The sequence below is a fragment of the Neoarius graeffei genome, chromosome 7 (genome assembly GCF_027579695.1).
Source record: "Neoarius graeffei isolate fNeoGra1 chromosome 7, fNeoGra1.pri, whole genome shotgun sequence".
In the NCBI taxonomy this organism is placed as follows: domain Eukaryota; kingdom Metazoa; phylum Chordata; class Actinopteri; order Siluriformes; family Ariidae; genus Neoarius; species Neoarius graeffei.
In genome coordinates this window covers 3076993-3096527 of record NC_083575.1, presented here as the reverse complement: position 1 = coordinate 3096527, position 19535 = coordinate 3076993, and the positions used below count along the sequence as shown (strand labels likewise).

Sequence of the window (19535 nt, the reverse complement as noted above, 5' to 3'; positions counted from 1 at the left end):
GTACAAAGATAAGTCCCAAACCGCCTGCACAGCCGCTGCAATGCCGCCAGGCAACACTGCTCAGAACATCGCGCCAAGCACAGAAGCACCGCCACACAGAGCTCTGGACAACCCGGATGTTAAAAGAGCAACAAGCTCACTGCAGTCCACAGCAAGGAGCACAGGCATCACCCACGGTGGACCAAGGCCTGAAGGGAACTGACACCCAAAACTGGGTCCGGAACTACACCACAACCGGCAGACAAAACACTCAAAAAACAAACGCAAAACTACACAAACACACACACACACACACACATGCAAAAAAAAAAAAAAATGGGAAAATAAAATAAAATAAAAAGCTCCAGTGAGAAGCGGCAGCCAGAATGTGCACAGCGTTCTTGTAGAACTTTGAGCGGGTGGGTGGAGCACAGAAGCACAGCAGGCCAGTACGGAGTTTACAAATTCTCTTTATTGTAGCACTTTTCAGTGTACACACTCTCCCAGACATTCAGACACGCACATACACATCGTTTGTCTGGCTGGGGAGAGAGCTTCCTTCCTCCTCCCTCTCCCTCCTTATATAGGGCGCGGTCACTGGGGAAGACACACAAACACAGGTTAATTGACATCAGGTGCAGTAATTCTGCCACTTACCTTCCCTGACTCCGCCCTCCGTTCACAGACCGATGCTTGACCACGCCCCCGCTGCCACATACCCCCACCGCCCGACTCAGGCCGGGCAGCTGTCCGGCCTGCAGCCGACTCCCCCCCCCCGGATGGGAGAGGAAGTCCACCACGACCATCTGCGCCCCCGGCCTGTGGATCACCTTGAAGTTAAAGGGCTGGAGTGCCAGATACCAATGGGTGATCCGCGCGTTGGCATCCTTCATGCGGTGGAGCCACTGGAGGGGCGTGTGGTCCGAACAGAGGGTGAAAGGGCGTCCCAGCAGGTAGTAGCGGAGGGCGAGGACCACCCACTTGATGGCAAGGCACTCCTTCTCTATTGTGGTGTAGTGCCCCTCACGCACTGACAGCTTCCTGCTGATGTACAACACGGGGCGATCCTCCCCCTCCTGGGACAAAACAGCCCCCAGCCCTCTGTCTGATGCGTCCGTCTGCAACATAAAGGGGAGAGAAAAGTCAGGGGAGTGTAAAAGTGACCCCCCACACAGTGCAGCCTTCACCTCAGAGAAAGCCCGCTGGCATTGCTCCGTCCACTGGACTGGATCTGGTGCCCCCTTTTTAGTGAGATCAGTCAGCGGGCTGGTGACGTCCAAATAATTAGGTATAAACTTACGATAGTAGCCAGCCAGCCCCAGGAACTGTCTCACCCCTTTTTTGGTCTTGGGCCTCGGGCAGGCCGCAATCACTGCTGTCTTGTTAATTTGGGGACGCACCTGCCCATTGCCCAAGTGGAACCCCAGATACTGTACTTCCACCCACCCAATCGCACACTTCTTCGGGTTGGCTGTGACACCCGCTCACCTCAGCGACCCAAGGACGGCCCTCAGGTGTTGTAGATGCCGCGGCCAATCATTACTATGTCGTCCATGTATGCAGCCGCATAGGTGGCGTGGGGGCGGAGGACCCTGTCCATAAGCCGCTGTAACGTAGCAGGCGCCCCAAACAGCCCAAAAGGAAGTGTGACGAATTGGTGTAAGCCAAACGGTGTGGAAAAGGCCGTTTTTTCTCGGGATAGTGGAGTCAAGGGGATCTGCCAATAACCCTTTGTTAAATCCAGTGTCGAATAAAAGCGAGCCGTGCCTAGTTGATCCAGCAATTTGTCAATACGAGGCATTGGGTATGCATCAAATTTAGACACCGCATTGACTTTTCTATAGTCCACACAGAACCTGACCGACCCGTCAGCCTTGGGAACCAAGACCACCAGGCTGCTCCAGTCACTGTGGGACTCCTCGACGATGCCCATTTCGAGCATGGCCTCGAGTTCTTCCCGAACCACCTTTTTTTTGTGTTCGGGTAGCCTGTAAGGGCGGCTGCGCACTACCACCCCTGGGGGCGTCTCAATGTGGTGTTCTATGAGGCAGGTGCGGCCAGGCAGGGGCGAGAACACGTCCGAAAATTCGGTCTGCAACTGGGCAACCTCCGTGAGTTGGGTCGGGGAGAGGTGGTCTACACAGGGGACCGGAGAGGTACGCGATGCCAATGTTCCCTTTTGAACCTCTGGCCCCAGCTCCGCCTTCTCCGGAACCAACGAGACCAACGCCACGGGGACCTCCTCGTTCCAGAGTTTGAGTAGATTGAAGTGGTAAATCTGTAGCGCCCCACCTCTACCCGTTCACCTCACCTCATAGTCGACATCCCCGACTCGCCGTGTGACCTCAAAGGGTCCTTGCCACTTGGCGATCAATTTGGAGCTCGATGTGGGCAACAGTACGAGTACTTTATCTCCTTGTGCGAACTCCCTAAGGCGCGTACCCCTGTTGTACAGGTGGATTTGCCATTCTTGGGCCTGCCGCAAATTCTCCTGGGTTAGGTGTGTGAGTGTGTGGAGTTTTGCGCGCAGATCAATAACGTATTGGATTTCATTTTTGCTCGGTGAAGGTCCCTCCTCCCAATTTTCCCGCAGTACATCTAGGATAATAATAATAATAATAATAATACATTTTATTTATAAGCGCCTTTCAAGGTACCCAAGGACACTGAACAGTAGAAAACAAACAATAAAAGCAGAACAATAAAATAACAATAATAAAATAATAAGAAATCAATAATAACAATAACAACGTTATTAAAAATCAAAGAGAAAAAGCCAAGCTAAAGAGATGTGTTTTTAGCTGTTTTTTAAAAGAGGACAGTGTTGAGCATTGGCGTAACGCTAGTGGCAGGGCATTCCACAGCTTTGGGCCATTTACACTGAAAGCTCTGTCACCCATAGAGCAGAGCCAAGAGTAAGGGACTGCTAATAGGTGGGCATCTGTAGAGCGAAGATTTAAAGGTAACTGATATGGAGTTAGGAGATTTGATAAATAGGGAGGGGCCAGGTTATGTAGGGATTTGTAAACAAATAAAATAATTTTGTACTGAATGCGGTATTTAACTGGGAGCCAGTGCAGGTTGTATAAAACAGGCGTGATATGATCCCAGGGCCTGGTGTGAGTGAGTACCCTAGCAGCTGAGTTTTGGACATATTGCAGCCTATTTAGTCGCTTGGCTGGGATGCCATCGAGCAGGGCATTGCAGTAGTCCAGTCTTGAGGTGACAAAAGCCTGTATAAGTGTTTCAGCTGCAGATGAAGTCAAGGAGGGACGGAGTTTGGAGAGACTTTTCAGGTGAAAAAAAGCTGTTTTAGTGATACTTTTAATGTGTGAATCAAAAGAGAGAGTAGAGTCCAGAATAACACCCAAATTTCTTAATTCAACAGTAGTGGAAGTGAAATAACCAGGAATAGATAGCTGTGAGTGCTCCAGTTTTTTCAAGATAGAAGGGGTGGAAATGAGGATGGCTTCTGTTTTGTCTTGATTTAATTTAAGAAAATTCTGCACCATCCAGTTGTTAACAGCATTTAGACAGTTTACGAGATTAGACGGAGGGAGTGAGTGAGAGGGTTTGGTATGAATATAAATTTGGGTGTCATCTGCATAACAGTGAAAGTTAAGCCCATAATGCTGTATTATGTGGCCAAGAGGAAGGATGTATATTACAAATAATAAGGGTCCCAAGACAGAGCCCTGAGGGACACCATGAAGGAGGGGTGATTTCGGGGATCTAAATTCTCCAATTGACACAAACTGTTCTCTCATGGTAAGATAAGATTTAAACCAGGCTAAAGAAGAACCAGTGATACCAAGCAGAGTTTCTAAGCAGCTCAATAAAAGATTGTGACATACAGTGTCAAAAGCTGCTGTAAGGTCGAGGAGAACAAGTATACTGACATGGCCAGTGTCAGCAGCTAACAGCAAATCATTGACAACCTTGACCAGGGCAGTCTCGGTGCTGTGCATGGCCCTAAACCCAGACTGAAACTTCTCCCAAAGATTATATTGAGTTAAATGCTCTTGGAGCTGATTGGCAACAATACGCTCAAGGACTTTTGCAATGAAGGGAAGATTGGAAATGGGGCGATAATTTTTAAAATCATCAATAGCTGCTCCAGGTTTTTTCAAGACAGGAGTGATAGCTGCTGTTTTGAGAGCCTGAGGGACTAATTCAGTTGAAAGGGACAAGTTTATTATCTTAACCAGCAGGGGACAGAGAACTGGCAGGCAAATCTTGACCAAAGAGGTGGGCATAGGGTTGAGGGATGCCACGCGGCTTATGCCCATATAATAATTCGAACGGGGAGAACCCCGTGGAGGCTTGTGGGACCTCTCGCACTGCGAATAACACAAGCTCGAGCCACTTATCCCAATTCCGTGTGTCCTCGCATACAAACTTTTTGATTATATTCTTAAGGGTGCGATTGAACCATTCGACTAAACCATCTGTTTGTGGGTGATAAACGCTGGTGTGGATCAGCTTAATTCCCAGTAACCCATACAGTTCATGCAGTGTGCATGACATAAACGAAGTGCCTTGATCAGTCAGAATCTCTTTCGGGATTCCGACTTGGGAGATGACGTGGAAGAGCGCTTCCGCAATACTGCGTGTTGAGATATTGCGAAGAGGCACTGCTTCCGGGTATCGTGTTGCATAGTCCACCAGAACTAATATAAAGCGATACCCTCATGTTGACCGATCTAATGGCCCGATGAGATCCATCCCAATTCTTTCGAACGAGGTCTCGATTAATGGTAGAGGGCGCAAAGGCGCTTTTGGAATGGCCGCTAGATTTACTAACTGGCATTCGCGGCATGCCGTACACCACCTACAGACATCGCCACGAATCCCTGGCCAATAGAACCGGGCCATTATTCGGGCTAGTGTCTTATCCTGTCCCAAGTGTCCAGCCATGGGATTAAAGTGAGCCGCCTGGAATACCAATTTCCGGCGGCTCTTTGGGATCAAAAGTTGTGAGACCATCTCCTTCGTCTGAGTGTCCTGCATCATTCGGAATAATCTATCTTTCATAATGGAGAAATAGGGGAAGGACGGGGTGGCGGTTGGCTGGAGCATTTGACCATCAATTACTCTCACTTGGTCAAACGCATGCCGCAGAGTCTCGTCTCGCAACTGCTCTAACGGGAAATCCACGAGGGATTCCCCGAGAGAGGGAGGAGGAGCCTGCTGCTCCTCACTCTGATGCGGAGATGACGTAGACGGCTCTGTGACAGCTACTCCCACCAATGCCACACCGGGACCTCCCTCTGCTGAACTACGGCAGGACCCACTCTTCACTAAATGAGTCATTAACTCCCGAAATCCTGGCCAATCAGTCCCCAAAATTATCGAGTGGGTAAGGCGAGGATTAACTGCCGCCTTTACACTAAATTTCTCCCCCCGAAATAGAATGTGGACCAACACTAAAGGGTAGTTGTGAACATCCCTGTGCACACATAACACCTTCACCAATTGTGCTCCCCCCAATGCCTCGTCTTGCACCAGGCTTTGGTGGATTGAGGTCTGATTACAGCCGGAGTCCACCAAAGCCTGATACGTATCCCCTTGGACACTCACCAGTATGCAATACACTCCGGCCCGATCAAGGGCAGTTCCTGGCGCTTCGGGGAGCCGGAACACCGCGCCCACCTCCATTACTGAGCACTGATGCTGGAGGTGCCCCGGCTCCCCGCAGCACCAGCAACTGGCCCGGGCTCTCTCTCTGCACCGCCGCTCTGGGGCTCAATCACCTGAGGGGGGGAAGAGACAGACACGGAAGCGGGAAACAGGAGGGCACCGCGGGTGCGGCGGGCCGGCTGTGAGGGAACTGGACCCCGCCTCCATGGTGGGGGAACGGGGCGAGGACGAGACACAGAAGGGGGGGAAGAGAGAGAGAGAGAGAGGAGAGAAGCGAAGAGGGGATCTGTGATCCTGCTGTGGGAACAGCTGCCAAATGATCCTCCGCCAACTCGATGGCCTGATCCAGCGACGCCGGGCAATGGCACTGGGCCCACTCCACGGTCCCTTTGGGAAGTTGTGCGATGAACTGCTCCAGCGCCACCAGATCGACGATTCCCTCGGGGTCGCGATTGTCAGCCCTCAGCCACCGCTGGCAGGCGTCCCAGAGTTGCTGGCCAAACGCGAACGGGCGGCCAACCTCCTCTAGGCGCAGAGCGCGGAAGCGCTGTCAATGTTGCTCTGGAGTGCACCCCACACGCTGGAGGACGGCCTGGTGCAGGTCCGTGTAGACCAGCCAGCTGTCGGCGGGGAGCTGTAGCACGGCCATCTGCGCCTCGCTCATTAGCAGGGGGAGGAGGTGCGCCGCGTGCTGTTCCACCAGCCAGCCCCAGGCCTCTGCTGCTTGTTCGAATAGCGCAAGGAAGGCCTCGGGGTCGTTGTGCGGGCCCATCTTCGTTAGGGTGAGGTAGGGAAGGCCCACGGTGGTGGAGGTGGTGGACCCCGCCGACACGAGGAGGTGCCCGAATGCCTGACAATCTTCCTGTTGCGCCAGCACCAGGGCCTCGAACCTTTGCTCTTGCTCCTTTCAGAGGGCGACCAGCGCCTGGTGCTGGCTCTGTTGGGCCGTGGCGAGGGCGTGGACCAGGTCTGCGAAAGGGTAGGACTCCATGGGGCTGTTGTACTTTGTGCTCCGGGACCCTGGGTTTCGGCACCACTGTAGAACTTTGAGCGGGTGGGTGGAGCACAGAAGTACGGCAGGCCAGTACGGAGTTTACAAATTCTCTTTATTGTAGCACTTTTCAGTGTACACACTCTCCCAGACATTCAGACATGCACATACACATCATTTGTCTGGCTGAGGAGAGAGCTCCCTTCCTCCTCTCTCTCCCTCCTTATATAGGGCGCGGTCACTGGGGAAGACACACAAACACAGGTTAATTGACATCAGGTGCATTGATTCTGCCATTTACCTTCCCTGACTCCACCCTCTGGTCACAGACCGACGCTTGACCACGCCCCCACTGCCACAGTTCTCTCAACCGGAAACGGAAAACCTTTAAAGCCTCTGTCGTGGTTACTCTTGTTGATCATGGCCTTTCTCCACCATACCTTGAAGAACTTATAACGAAGAAGCCCCTTAAGAGAACTCGAGCAGACAACAACAATGATTTGGTGGTTCCAAGTATCAAGAGAAGTTCATTTGGCGGAAGAACACTCACCTACACAGGTCCCGGGTTACAGAACACCTTGCTGAAAGAACTTAAGTCAGTCAGTCACGTGTAAACATTAACAATTTCAAGAAACAATTCAAACTCTTCTTATTGAAATCAGCTTATTCAAAGATTTTTTATTGTCAATTCACTTTATATCCAGGACATATAGGAGAATTGAAATGCCGTTTCTCTCTCACCTTACTTGTAAAATCAAATAAAAAATATTTATATTAAGAAAAACAATATAATATAATATATACATGTTATTTACCAGCTGGGAGATCCGTATGGTGAAATACCATGACCGAGGTCTTGAAAGTACTGAGCGAGGCCCTCTGGGCCGAGGTCAGTATTCAAGGCCGAGGTCACGGTATTTCACCATACGGACCGACCTTAAGCTGGTAAATAATATATATATTTTTTTCTTTACCAAATTCTAACAGAAAACGAGAGTGCCCGAAAGGGAAAACCGAGCCGAGACGCCATTTTGAATCCTCATGCACGGCTGTAATGCAAATTGCTTCCTCCTCGGTATACAAGTGCACTTCCATGGCAGGAAAAAAATTACATTCTGCCGTCTATGTAGTCCCCTATTTATACAAAATTGAGTCATTCAAGATTCAGCCATGTTTTTGCTCGGCGTTAGCAACAGTTAGAGGTTTTTAGCTTTCTCCTGAAATGTTTTCTTTTATTTCTTCTTCCTCAGGGTAGTAAAACTCGCTTTTGCTCTGAAGACTGTCATTATCGCTATCCATGATGTAAAATTAATGCTATTATGCTGAGAAATGCTGGCAAAAATTTACAAGATTTTTGATAAAAATTTTATAAATAAATCTTATAAAAAAAGATAAATGTTGACAAAAATTGCTACTATGTTTGTTGTTGTTGCGAACGAGCGAGTTGCCAGAGGTCCGTAACCAGGGTCTGTAACCAGGGTCCGTGCCGTAGGATACGGACCCGCTCGCCAGCCAATCAGAGCACAGGATTTGATGGAAACGGGACCATGAAAAAAATAAATATAAATATTTATAAAATATAGATTATGTAGGTAAAAATACACTCTAAAATCAAACAATGTACAAAATAGCAGTAGTGCAAATACAGTACAATATCTGTAATGGAGGAGGTTCTTAGAAGAGCAGTTTATGAGATGAATATGAACAGTAGTGCAAATGAGCAATAGCAGCAGATACAACAGTAATGCAAATGATTGTAGTGTGATGTGCAAACGGATCAGAGAGAGTTTTCTTGTGTGAATGAATGTGTTACAGTCCAGGGGCAGGGGGTAGGTAGTGGACAGAGTTCAGCAGCCTGACAGCCTGGTGGATGAAACTATTCAGTAGTCTTGTGGAGCGGGCCCGGAGGCTCTGGTACCTTTTCTCTGAGGGCAGGAGGCTGAAGAGTGAGTGTGAAGGGTGGGAGGTGTCACCAGCGATGCTGATGGCTCTGCAGGTGAGACGGGAGTGATAGATGTCTGTAAGGGAGGGCTGAGGGGTACCAATGATCTTGCTGGCCATGTTCACTATGCGTTGCAGAGTCTTCCAGCAGGAGGCATTGCAGCCTCCGTACCACACAGTGATGCAGCCAGTGAAGACACTCTCAATGGTGCCCCTGTAGAAAGAACACATGATGGGGGGTGGGACTCGTGCACTCCTCAGTTTGCGGAGGAAGTAGAGGCGAGTTTGAGCCTTCTTGGCCAGCGATGCGGTGTTGTTGGACCAGGAGAGGTCCTCAGTGATGTGCACTCCTAGGAATTTGGTGCTGCTCACCCTCTCCACTGCAGCACCGTCGATGGTCAGAGGGGGATGCTGTGAGTGACCTCTTCTGAAGTCGACCACAATCTCTTTGGTCTTCCCCACGTTCAGGAAGAGGTTGTTGTCTTTACTCCACTGGACCAGTTGGCTCACCTCATTCCTGTAGTTGGCTTCATCATTGTTAGTGATGAGGCCCACCACAGTCATGTCATCCACAAACTTGATGATGTGGTTGGTGCTGTAGATTGGTACACAGTCATGGGTCAGCAGGGTGAAGAGCAACGGGCTGAGCACACACCCTTGTGGGGCCCCTGTGTTCAGAATGATGGTCCTGGAGGTGTTACTGCTGACCCGAACGTTCTGTGGCCTCCCTGTAAGAAAGTCCAGCACCCAGTTACAAAGAGAGGTGTTGAGTCCCAAATGTCCAAGTTTTTGTATTAGCTGCTGGGAAATGATTGTGTTAAATGCTGAACTGTAATCCAAGAACAGCATTCGCACATTGGTGTTCTTTGAGTCCAGGTGAGTGAGGGCTGGGTGTAGAGCAGCGGAGATACCGTCCTCTATGGACCTGTTTGACCTATATGCAAACTGGAACGGGTCATGAGAAAGAGGGAGGATGGACTTGATGTTCTGCATGACCAGTCACTCAAAGCACTTCATGATGATGGAAGTCAGTGCTACGGGGCGATAGTCATTATAGCTGGATGGGAGGGGCTTCTTTGGCACTGGTATTATGGTTGCAGCTTTCAAACATGTGGGGACAACAGCTTGGTTCAGGGAGATGTTAAAGATGTCAGCAAGGACATCCTTGAGCTCCATGGCACAGTCCTTCAAAACACAACCAGGTATGTTGTCTGGTCCAGCTGCCTTATGTGGGTTGATCCTGGAGAGGGTCCTCTCCATGCTGGCTAGAGCCAGACATACAGCCTGCTCATCCAGGGGAGGAGTGGTCTTCTGTGCTGGTGTGTTGTTTTGTGTTTCAAAGCATCCAAAGAAGTCATTTAGGCAGTTTAGCAATGTGATGTCCCTCTCACAGGTCCGTGGTGGGGGTTTGTAGTTTGTGAGGGTTTGAATGCCACGCCAGAGAGATTCTGCATCTCTGATGTTGCTGAAGTGTCCAGATATTTTCTTGCTCTACTGATGTTTTGCCTCCCTGATGCCGTGGAACAGGTTGGCTCTGGCTGTTGCTAGACTTGCAGTGTCACCAGCCCTAAAGGCTGCATCCCAAGCCCGCAGGAGCCTGTGAACCTCTCCTGTCAGCCAAGGATTCTGGTTAGCACAAACAGTGATTGTTTTGCAGTGAGTGACATCATCAATGCATTTAGCGATGTATGCTGTGATGGCCTCTGTGTATCCCTCTTATGCCGCTTTTCCACTACAAACGCGGCTGAGTCGGGCTGAGCCGTGCCGTGCTGAGTCGGGCTGAGCGGGGCTGTTGGAGTTGCATTTCGACTACAACCGCGCTGAACCGTGCTGGCTGGAAGTGGGTGGACACATTGGGTGGAGTTAGCGAAAGTGGGTGGACGTCAGGTGATGTCGTTAAGCAGCGCAAACAGTGACATCAGTGATCTTTTAAGCGGTAGTCTCACGACCCGAATAGTAAACAATAAATATGGAGGACATGGAGTCGTTAGTGTTGCTGGTCTTGGTGCTGTGGCTTGTTGTCACCGACAACGCGGACAGATACTGGCAAGAGCGTATAGATGAGGCGAGGCGCATAAGGCTTCAGAAATTCTCGTAATTCGTAATTATTCTCCTTCCGGGTTTGCGGTGTTTACAGATCCCAGCGCGCTCGCGGGGCGTGTGTGGGCATGTGAGGACACTCCTCCTCACCAATCAGTGCACAGGGGAGTGTCTGCTCACGCCCCTAGCCTCACTCGGCACGGCTTGGCTCGCTTCAGCCCCACTCCAAAACGGTGCGAGTTTTAGGGGCTAAGCAGGGCTGAAACGAGCTGAGTCGTGCTGGTTTTTGGTAGTCGAAACGCAAGCCGTGTCGGGCTGAAGTGAGCTGAAGCGAGCTGAAAAAGGGTAGTGGAAAAGGGCCATAAGTCTATGTGGTCATTGTAAGTGGCTGCTTCTTTGAAAATGTCCCAGTGTGTAGTGCTAAAGCAGTCTTTCAAAGCATAGGAGGCCCCCTCTGGCCACACACGTACCTCCTTTTGTGTTGGTCTGATGGCTCTCACTCTGGGTCTATATGCAGGTCTCAGCATGATGGTGATGTGATCAGAGAGACCCAGGTGGGGGAGGGGGGAGGTCTTGTAAGCTCCTTTGTGAATTGTGTACACCAAGTCCAGTAAGTTGTCACCTCTTGTTGGAAAGTCCACATGTTGATGTAATTTGGGCAGTAAAACCTTTAAATCTGCATGACTGAAGTTACCTGCTGTGATGAGGAATCCGTCTGGGTGCGCTGTCTGTTATTCACTGATGGCCTGGTAGAGCTCATTGAGTGCCTCGCTTCTAATGTTGGTGTTAGTGGTGGGAGGGATGTAAACAGCGACAAGCAGAATCGATGTAAACTCCCTCGGTAGTTAAACTACCTTAAACTCCTTATGCTTCTTAGATTATGACTTCTATCAATCCATCATCTGTAGCCGCTTATCCTGTGCAGGGTCACAAACGAGCTGGAGCCTATCCCAGCTGACTATGGGTGAGAGGCGGGGTACACCCTGGACAAGTCACCAGATCATCTCAGGGCTGACACACAACCATTCACACTCACATTCACACCTACGGTCAATTTAGAGCCACCAATTATCCTAACCTGCATGTCTTTGGACTGTGGGGGAAACCGGAGCACCCGGAGGAAACCCACGCGGACACGGGGAGAACATGCAAACGCCACACAGAAAGGCCCTCGCCGGCCGCTGGGCTCGAAACCAGAACCTTCTCACTGTGAGGCGACAGCGCTAACCACTACACCACCGTGCCGCCCTGGATTCTGACTTGTTTATTAAAAATTAATGACTTTTTAAAAATGTATTTTTATTCTGTAGTGATTTTAGACATGATGTATAATTGTTGTTTGCATTTTTTAAATTGTAACGTGCTAATGAGTGTACATTTATAGCGCTATATAAATGTAATAAATTATTATGATTATTATTATCACAGACCTACATTATTGTTTCTAATACACTGTGCATGTCTCACTGGGTTCTACTGGTTATATCTTGACATAAATACTGAGATTTTATTTAATCAGGAATCAATAAAACACCCAAAATATCTCTCACAATGCACTGAAAGGTGCCATACTATATTTGATGATTATTGTGATGCGATGCAGTAACACTGAGAAAGTCGTGTGAAATGTGAGCGTGTAGAACGTGGAGTGTTTCAGGGTTTTGACCCTCACAGTGATCTGGCTGAGGATGTTCGCTCGAGCCGCTGTCAGGACACTTCTCTCGTCCAGGGTAAGCAGTTTGGGTCGTGGCTTTGGGACGGGTTCAAGAGACAAAACCTGCTCGTCCAGGGCCTGCTCATCGTTACACACCGGTGTGACATTGTCAGGAGCAACAGGGACATTGAGAGAGCCTGGGGTACTCAAGCAGGACGACTGGGATCCGTCCTAAACATGGGGTTCATTCTTTTTATTGAGGTTTTATTAAACAATCACATATAGTAGTACAGCATGTTAATTACACCTGTGGTTGCAGCCACAGCCAATCCAGCAGCCAATTTAGATTTTCTCAGTGTTGTGTGATCATGCTTAATGACGTCTTCCTTGAGAAAACTTTAAGAAATCATTAGTTTATTTATTTTAAGTGCACGTCACCTGTGTGATATACTCAAAATCGACGAGATACTCAGGCAGGACGAGTTCGTGGTCAAAAACGTACCACCAAGTTTGTCTCTTACTGCAGTCACAGTATCCCTGCAGCTCAGAGGAACACACTCCTTCTGAAACACACACACACGACAAAAACCTTGATTTTAAACATTTTTAATTTAAAACTAAACATTTCATCAATTTTCACTCATATTCTGACAATATACAAGAATTTCTCACACAGCTATACACAATACGTCTCTCTCTCTCTCTCTCTCTCTCTCTCACACACACACACACACACACACCTGTGTTGCCCCGTTTGGTGGTGTGTTGCTTAGTGCTGGCTTTGTGGTACACTGAGTGAGCTTTGGGATAAAACGCTGCGTCCAGCGGCACTCCAGCTCTCAGCGGCACGCTGTGACCCAGGAATGCTTTAGAGATGATCAGCTGACCTGACACACACATACACACACCGCAATGAGAGATGTTCCACAGTGCTGTATCTCAGCAGAATAAATCTTTATTCCTCTCTAATAAGCACTGCAACATCATCTTCAGTTCAGTGCTTCCTTCCACTCCAGATACGAGTCCAGAGAGCTGTGTGGACACCAAACACAGTTAACTCTCAACTGCACACAAGCTTTAACGAATATCTAATAAATAATTACAGGGTTCTTACACTTTTTCACCAGTTTTTTTCCATGACTTTTCCAAAACCTTTTACTGAATTTCCATGACCATCGCTGGTTCATCACTGCTCATCGCATTTATAGCACAGCCCCCAACACTAGTTTACATAGCAGCCCCCCTCATGCACAATCACATCATACACATACCTATTTCACGTCACCATTCACAACACTGTTGCCCCCTTTCTTCACACACACATAGACAACTACAGTACTGTACCTCATGCCCCTTCACATCACATATGCAAGGCCCACAGTATTTCGGCCTTCAGGACTTCGTTTTTTGAATCAGAGCTGATCGTTGTTTGCTTTGTTGCTGAAGAAACCGAGGTGTTACTGCTGGATGGCCTCTCTGTTGAGACTGCTGTCATGAAATCCGCTATTGCTAAGCTGTTAGTAGCTGAGGCTACAGCCTGATGTTTCTTGCCCTTCAGGTGGCTAACAAGTGCCGCTTCGCCCATATTGGAAACATCGAAACTTTTCTTACAAAACTTGCACCGGGCACGCCTTTGGTCGTCGTCCCTTGCCAGCCATTGTCGGTAGCTTTCTTTTGAAAGCCATGCATTGTTGAAGTTACACTTGCCCGGCATTCTGTCACATCGTCCGTTATAGTCACGACGCACCACGCCTAGCATGCTACAACTACTAGCACGTCGCACGTTACGAGGAGGGTGTGGCCAAGGTTGCCAGATGTGACTGATGATTTCCAGCCCAAAAAATGCTCAAAAACTGCCTGGAGGCACTAAAACCTGCCTAATTTGAAAACCGCCCAATCTGGCAACACTGGGTGTGGCAGTCAACAGGCATAGCCAGTAGGCTACGCAGACTGCGCTAGACAACATTTCCAAGACAACTCGTGGCGATTTACATTTTATTACGGCACATCAATTTTATAAAGATAATCGATGAAACACATAGATTTCCATGACTTTTCCAAAACTTCTGAACAAAATACTTTTTTCCATAACTTTTCCAGGGCCTGGAAATTTAATTTTAAAATTCCAAAACTTTTCCAGGTTTTTCATGACCGTACGAACCCTGTAATTAAGAACCACAGTTGAGCTCGATCTGTGTCTGTAGAGCATCGGCTCTAGATTCATCTTGAAGAACCCTTACACACTTCTTTATGACACTTCAAGGTTCAAAGGGTTCTGTTGAAGCAGAAAACTATAAACTGTGTGGTGCAGAGGGACAACAGGAACAATCAGAAAGCACAGATGGAGCTGCGAGTGTCGTGCCTGGAGATTGATTAAAAGGCAAATATGGAAAAACACTGCTCGAGAAAAAAAGCAGACCAACCTTTTCTAATTTCCACAAATTTAAATAAGCATAAGCAAATAAATTAAACTGCTGATTAAATACAATTTCTCTAAATAAACAGATGAAGATAAATCTGCAATAAAATCATAAACTGAATGACAAATACAGTGGCATGCAAAAGTTTGGGCACCCTTACTGAAAATGTCTGTTACTGTGAATAGTTAAGTGAGCAGAAGATGAACTGATCACCAAAAGGCATAAAGGTAAAGACGATACATTTCTTTTCAGCATTTTCTGCAAGATTTGTGTATTATTTTTGTTTTGTACAATTGGAGAGTGAAAAAGAAAAAGGAACACCATGCGAAAGTTTGGGCACCCCAATACATTTGAGTTCTCAGGTAACTTTTCCCAAGGTTCCAGACCTTAATTAGCTTATTGAGCTGTGGCTTGTTCAAATTCTTCGTTAGAAAAGGTCAGATGATGCAGATTTCAAAGCTGTATAAATTCTCTGACTCCTCAAACTTGTCCCTAAAATCAACAGCCATGGGCTCCTCTAAGCAACTCCCTCGCATTCTGAATAATAAAATAATTGATGCTCACAAAGCAGGAGAAGGCTACAAGAACATAGCAAAGTGTTTTCAGGTAGCTGTTTCCTCAGATCGTAATGTTATTAAGAAATGGCAGTTAACAGAAACAGTGGAGATCAATGTGATGTCTGGAAGATGAAGAAAACTTTCTTAAAGAACTGCTCGTTGGATTGCTAGAAAGGCAAATAAAAACTCGTTTGACTGCAAAAGACCTTCAGAAAGATTTAGCAGAGCCTGGAGTGGTGGTGCACTGTTCTACTATGCAGCGACACCTGAACAAATATGACCTTCATGGGAGAGTCATCAGAAGAAAACCTTTCCTGCGTCCGAGCCACAAATTTCAGCGTCTGAAGTTTGCAAATGAACATCTAAATAAGCCTGATGCATTTTGGAAACAAGTCCTGTGGACTGATGAAATCAAAATGGAACTTTTTGGCCACAATGTGCAAAGGTATGTTTGGAGAAAAAAGGGTGCCAAATTCCAGGAAAAGAACACCTCTCCAACTCTGAAGCATGGGTGTGGATCCATCATGCTTTGGGGTTGTGTTGCAGCCAGTGGCACAGGGCACATTTCACTGGTCGAGGGAAGCATAGATTCAAATAAATACCAGCAAATTCTGGAAGCAAGCATCACACCATCTGTAAAAAAGTTGAAGTTAAAAAGAGGGCGGGTCCTACAATAAGACGATGATTCAAAACACACCTCAAAATCTACAATGGAATACCTCAAGAGGCAAAAGCTGAAGGTTTTGCCCGGGCCCTCACAGTCCCCTGACCTAAACATCATTGAAAATCTGTGGATAGAGCTCAAAAGAGCAGCGCATGCAAGACAGCCCAGGAAACTTGAAGAACTGGAAGCCTTTTGCAAGGACGAATGTGTGAAAATCCCCCAGGTAAGAACTGAAAGATTATTAGCTGGCTACAAAAAGTGTTTACAAGCTGTGATACTTGCCAAAGGGGGTGTTACTTGGTACTAACCATGCAGGGTGCCCAAACTTTTGCTTTGGGCCCTTTTCCTTTTTTGTCATTTTGAAAATGTAAAAGATGAAAATAAAAAATTGTTTTTGCTTAAAATATAAAGGGAATGAGTCATCTTTAACTTTATGCCTTTTGGAGATCATTTCATCTTCAACTTGCTTAACTGTTCACAGTAACCAGGGGTGCCCAAACTTTTGTATACCACTGTATAGAATGAAGAACGTTGCACTATAAAATTATTTGTTGATAAAGATGATTGTTAACTTGCAGTCATGGGGTCAGTGAAAACCAGCACCAGGGGATCTGTGATTTTGGTGGTAATCATATCCCATCATTATTTATTTAAAGTTATTAGACTGATTTTTGAGTTCTTATAATTATGAGCTGGTCACTTGAATTGACCAGGTTTTAATCCAAACCTCAAGAACCAGACAAGAGTGCTCCGAGAGCACGATATCCCCCACTGACAACTCAGCCATGACTCTGGGAAAATACGACTGAATTTAACGAAATTACAATATGCGTATTACAGACAAATAACAAAGAATCCTGTCAAGTTTTGTGAAATCACTCCAAAAATTGTGAGAGGAGTTGATTTCAGAAGGTGAGTACCCTTCCTGGGACAGACGGACATCGCCACGACATAATCCCCCTTCGGGCCTTTCAGCCAGCGGGGGATGAAAACTTTTTGCCAAATTACATGAAATTCTAACAAAAATTGTGAGAGGAGTTGATTTCAGAAGAACGTACACCCTCATGAAATTATCAAAGTACAAGTTATTTAATCAAGGGTCAAAACTCTGGTAAAATTTTCACAAAGAAATTAAATCACAATATGCGTATTACCGTCATATAACAAGGCCTTTTGCCAAGCTTCGAGAAATTCCTCCAAAAAATGAGAGAGGAGTTGATGTTAGAAGGCGAGCACATCTTCATGAAATTGTCAAATTATAATTTTGTTAATCAAGGGCTGTAACTCTGGTAAAATGCGACCGAATGTAATGAAATTAAAATATGCGTATTACCGACATATAACAAAGAATCCTGCCAAGTTTTGTGAAATTCCTCCAAAAATTGTGAGAGGAGTTGATGTCAGAAGGTGAGCACCCTTCCCGGGATGGACGGACAGATGGACGGAAATTGCCATGACAAGAGAGAGATAAAAACTAGCCTGTCTATAAAAACCCGAACCCTAGAACTGCTGCTCTCGATAAATAATTGACTACAAAAACACAAAACAACAAAATATAGATGTGAGAACAACTGTTCTAGATAATGTGTTCTAGATAATCAGATGCAGACCCTGTTTGAAGGGCAGAGGGTTCTCTGTGCTTTCAGTTCCCCAGCTAGTGGCTTTTCTCTGAACAAATCTGATACGCAGCTCCTCACACGCGCTGATACTGTTAGAAAGAGGCACAACACAGTCTCTACCCATGGCCTGAAGACACACACACACACACACACACACACACACACACACACACACAGAGTAAACAACATGATTATACTTACACAATATCACTACCTAGATTATCCCTTGAGAGTATAATAGATTATCAACAGATATTCCAGAGATTATTCTTGAATTAATTAGTGTCAGCTAATATACAGAGCTTTCCACAATAATACAAGAATTTATCACAATCTTCAATAGAGTATATTTTGTAGACAATTCCAGATTACGTTAAAAGAGATTCTAGATTTTACTAGAGAGTTTATTCTCGAGATATTCTTCCAGAGAAATGATGGAAATTATTTTAGGGAGATTATTCTTAATTGTTTTGGAGATATTATGCTAGATTATTCTATAAAATTCTGGAGATTTTATCTTGAGACTTTGCTCTGGATTATTCTCGTGATTATTGTGGAGAGATTATTCTGCATCTTATTCTGTAGGTGAGCCTGAAAAGATTATTCTCCAGAGATTATTTTAGAATGTTCTAGTTATTGTTCTGAGAGAGATTATCCTGGCGAGATTTATCTAGATTATTCGAGATTCTTCCTGAGAGCTCCAGCATCTAGTGATGTTCTGATTCTAGAATTGATCTAGATCTCCACATGATGTGGTAGCACTAGAAATTGTTCTGGAGTTGAGTGTATGAACATGGAGGAGATTAAACAGTGCATATAATGAAGTTCATGATGAAACGATATAAATAAGTCAGTGAATGAGATTTTCACTCAGGACCTTAGAACTGTCTGCTGATTTAAACCCGTTCTCCAGAATGTTCAGGATTTCAGTGGTTTGTTGGATTTCCTCTGTGCTTTGCTCAGGATCGAACACATAAAACAGATACTCCAGGCGGCTTTTGGAGATCCTAAAGTGTGTGCGCACACACGCATTCGCACACACACACACACACACACACACACACACACACACACACACACACACACACACACACAGGTAAGGTTCAGGTAAAATAAAAGCACACAAGTCCTCTTTCCTCCAAATGATCCTCAAAGAGACAGAGGTCCAGAGTTTGCGTCTTTCATTCTGAAGCTACAAGGCTAATAATACATTATTATCCATACAGGACACTTTTTCAATGGAATAAAAACATGTGTTCTATTCCCTTCGAGCAGGTTTCATTCATTTAGCTTGATAACATGCAATATTGTTCGCATATCGCTTATCCGACGTGTATTACATCACTCTACCCAATGGATAATGAGCGTTGAATATGGTTTACAATATTGCATGGTTGTCAAGACAACATGACATCACACACCGGAGACATAAAACTTCAGCGCTAGTGAGTGACTGTGACAATTTGTAAACAAACATGGCCGCCAGGTTTGCTTTGTTAAATACAGAAGATTTTGAGAGAATTTTGAAAGAGAAAGACGCGTTGAAAGGAATATGTATGTATAATAATAATAATAATAATAACATTGGATTTTTTGTCGTGGTCTATTAGATATATTCCATTCAGCTACTCGTCTTTGACTCGTTCAGTATCATGCTAGCTGAATGGAATATATCTGATAGACCACGAAAAAAAAATCCAGACAATATAATTTAAATATTAGCTAATGGGAGATCACAGAGCTCAATCTCACACAGAATCCTCTCTGGAAACACATGGCCAAATGTTTACATTTGTTTCAAACTGCATCTTTAAAAATTAAGCATCATACGTGCATAAATCCAGATTTAAATGTTTATCATTCACATTAATTCCAACCTGGTGGATGCAATAATATCAAACAGGTTTCATTATATTATTATTATTATTATTATTATTATTATTATTTAGTCCTTGTATTTTCCTCGCTCACATAGACCTGGTTCTGGTTTTCTAATCCCTCTCAGTTCTGGGTTCGTGATTATCCTTTCA

At 46.0% G+C, this 19535-nt stretch overlaps 1 protein-coding gene across 1 annotated transcript in view; it reads right to left on the bottom strand.

Annotated features, from left to right (window-relative positions):
* The window catches only part of lrrc9 (leucine rich repeat containing 9), a 54587-nt gene that overhangs the window by 19635 nt on the left and 15417 nt on the right, over window positions 1-19535 (bottom strand). The window contains exons 11-15 of the mRNA XM_060924566.1: window positions 18383-18512; window positions 17497-17632; window positions 12980-13132; window positions 12684-12802; window positions 12264-12476 (exon numbers count right to left, since the gene is read on the bottom strand). Coding sequence (XP_060780549.1) covers window positions 12264-12476; window positions 12684-12802; window positions 12980-13132; window positions 17497-17632; window positions 18383-18512 — 751 coding nt within the window. The remainder of the gene's footprint in view (window positions 1-12263; window positions 12477-12683; window positions 12803-12979; window positions 13133-17496; window positions 17633-18382; window positions 18513-19535) is intronic.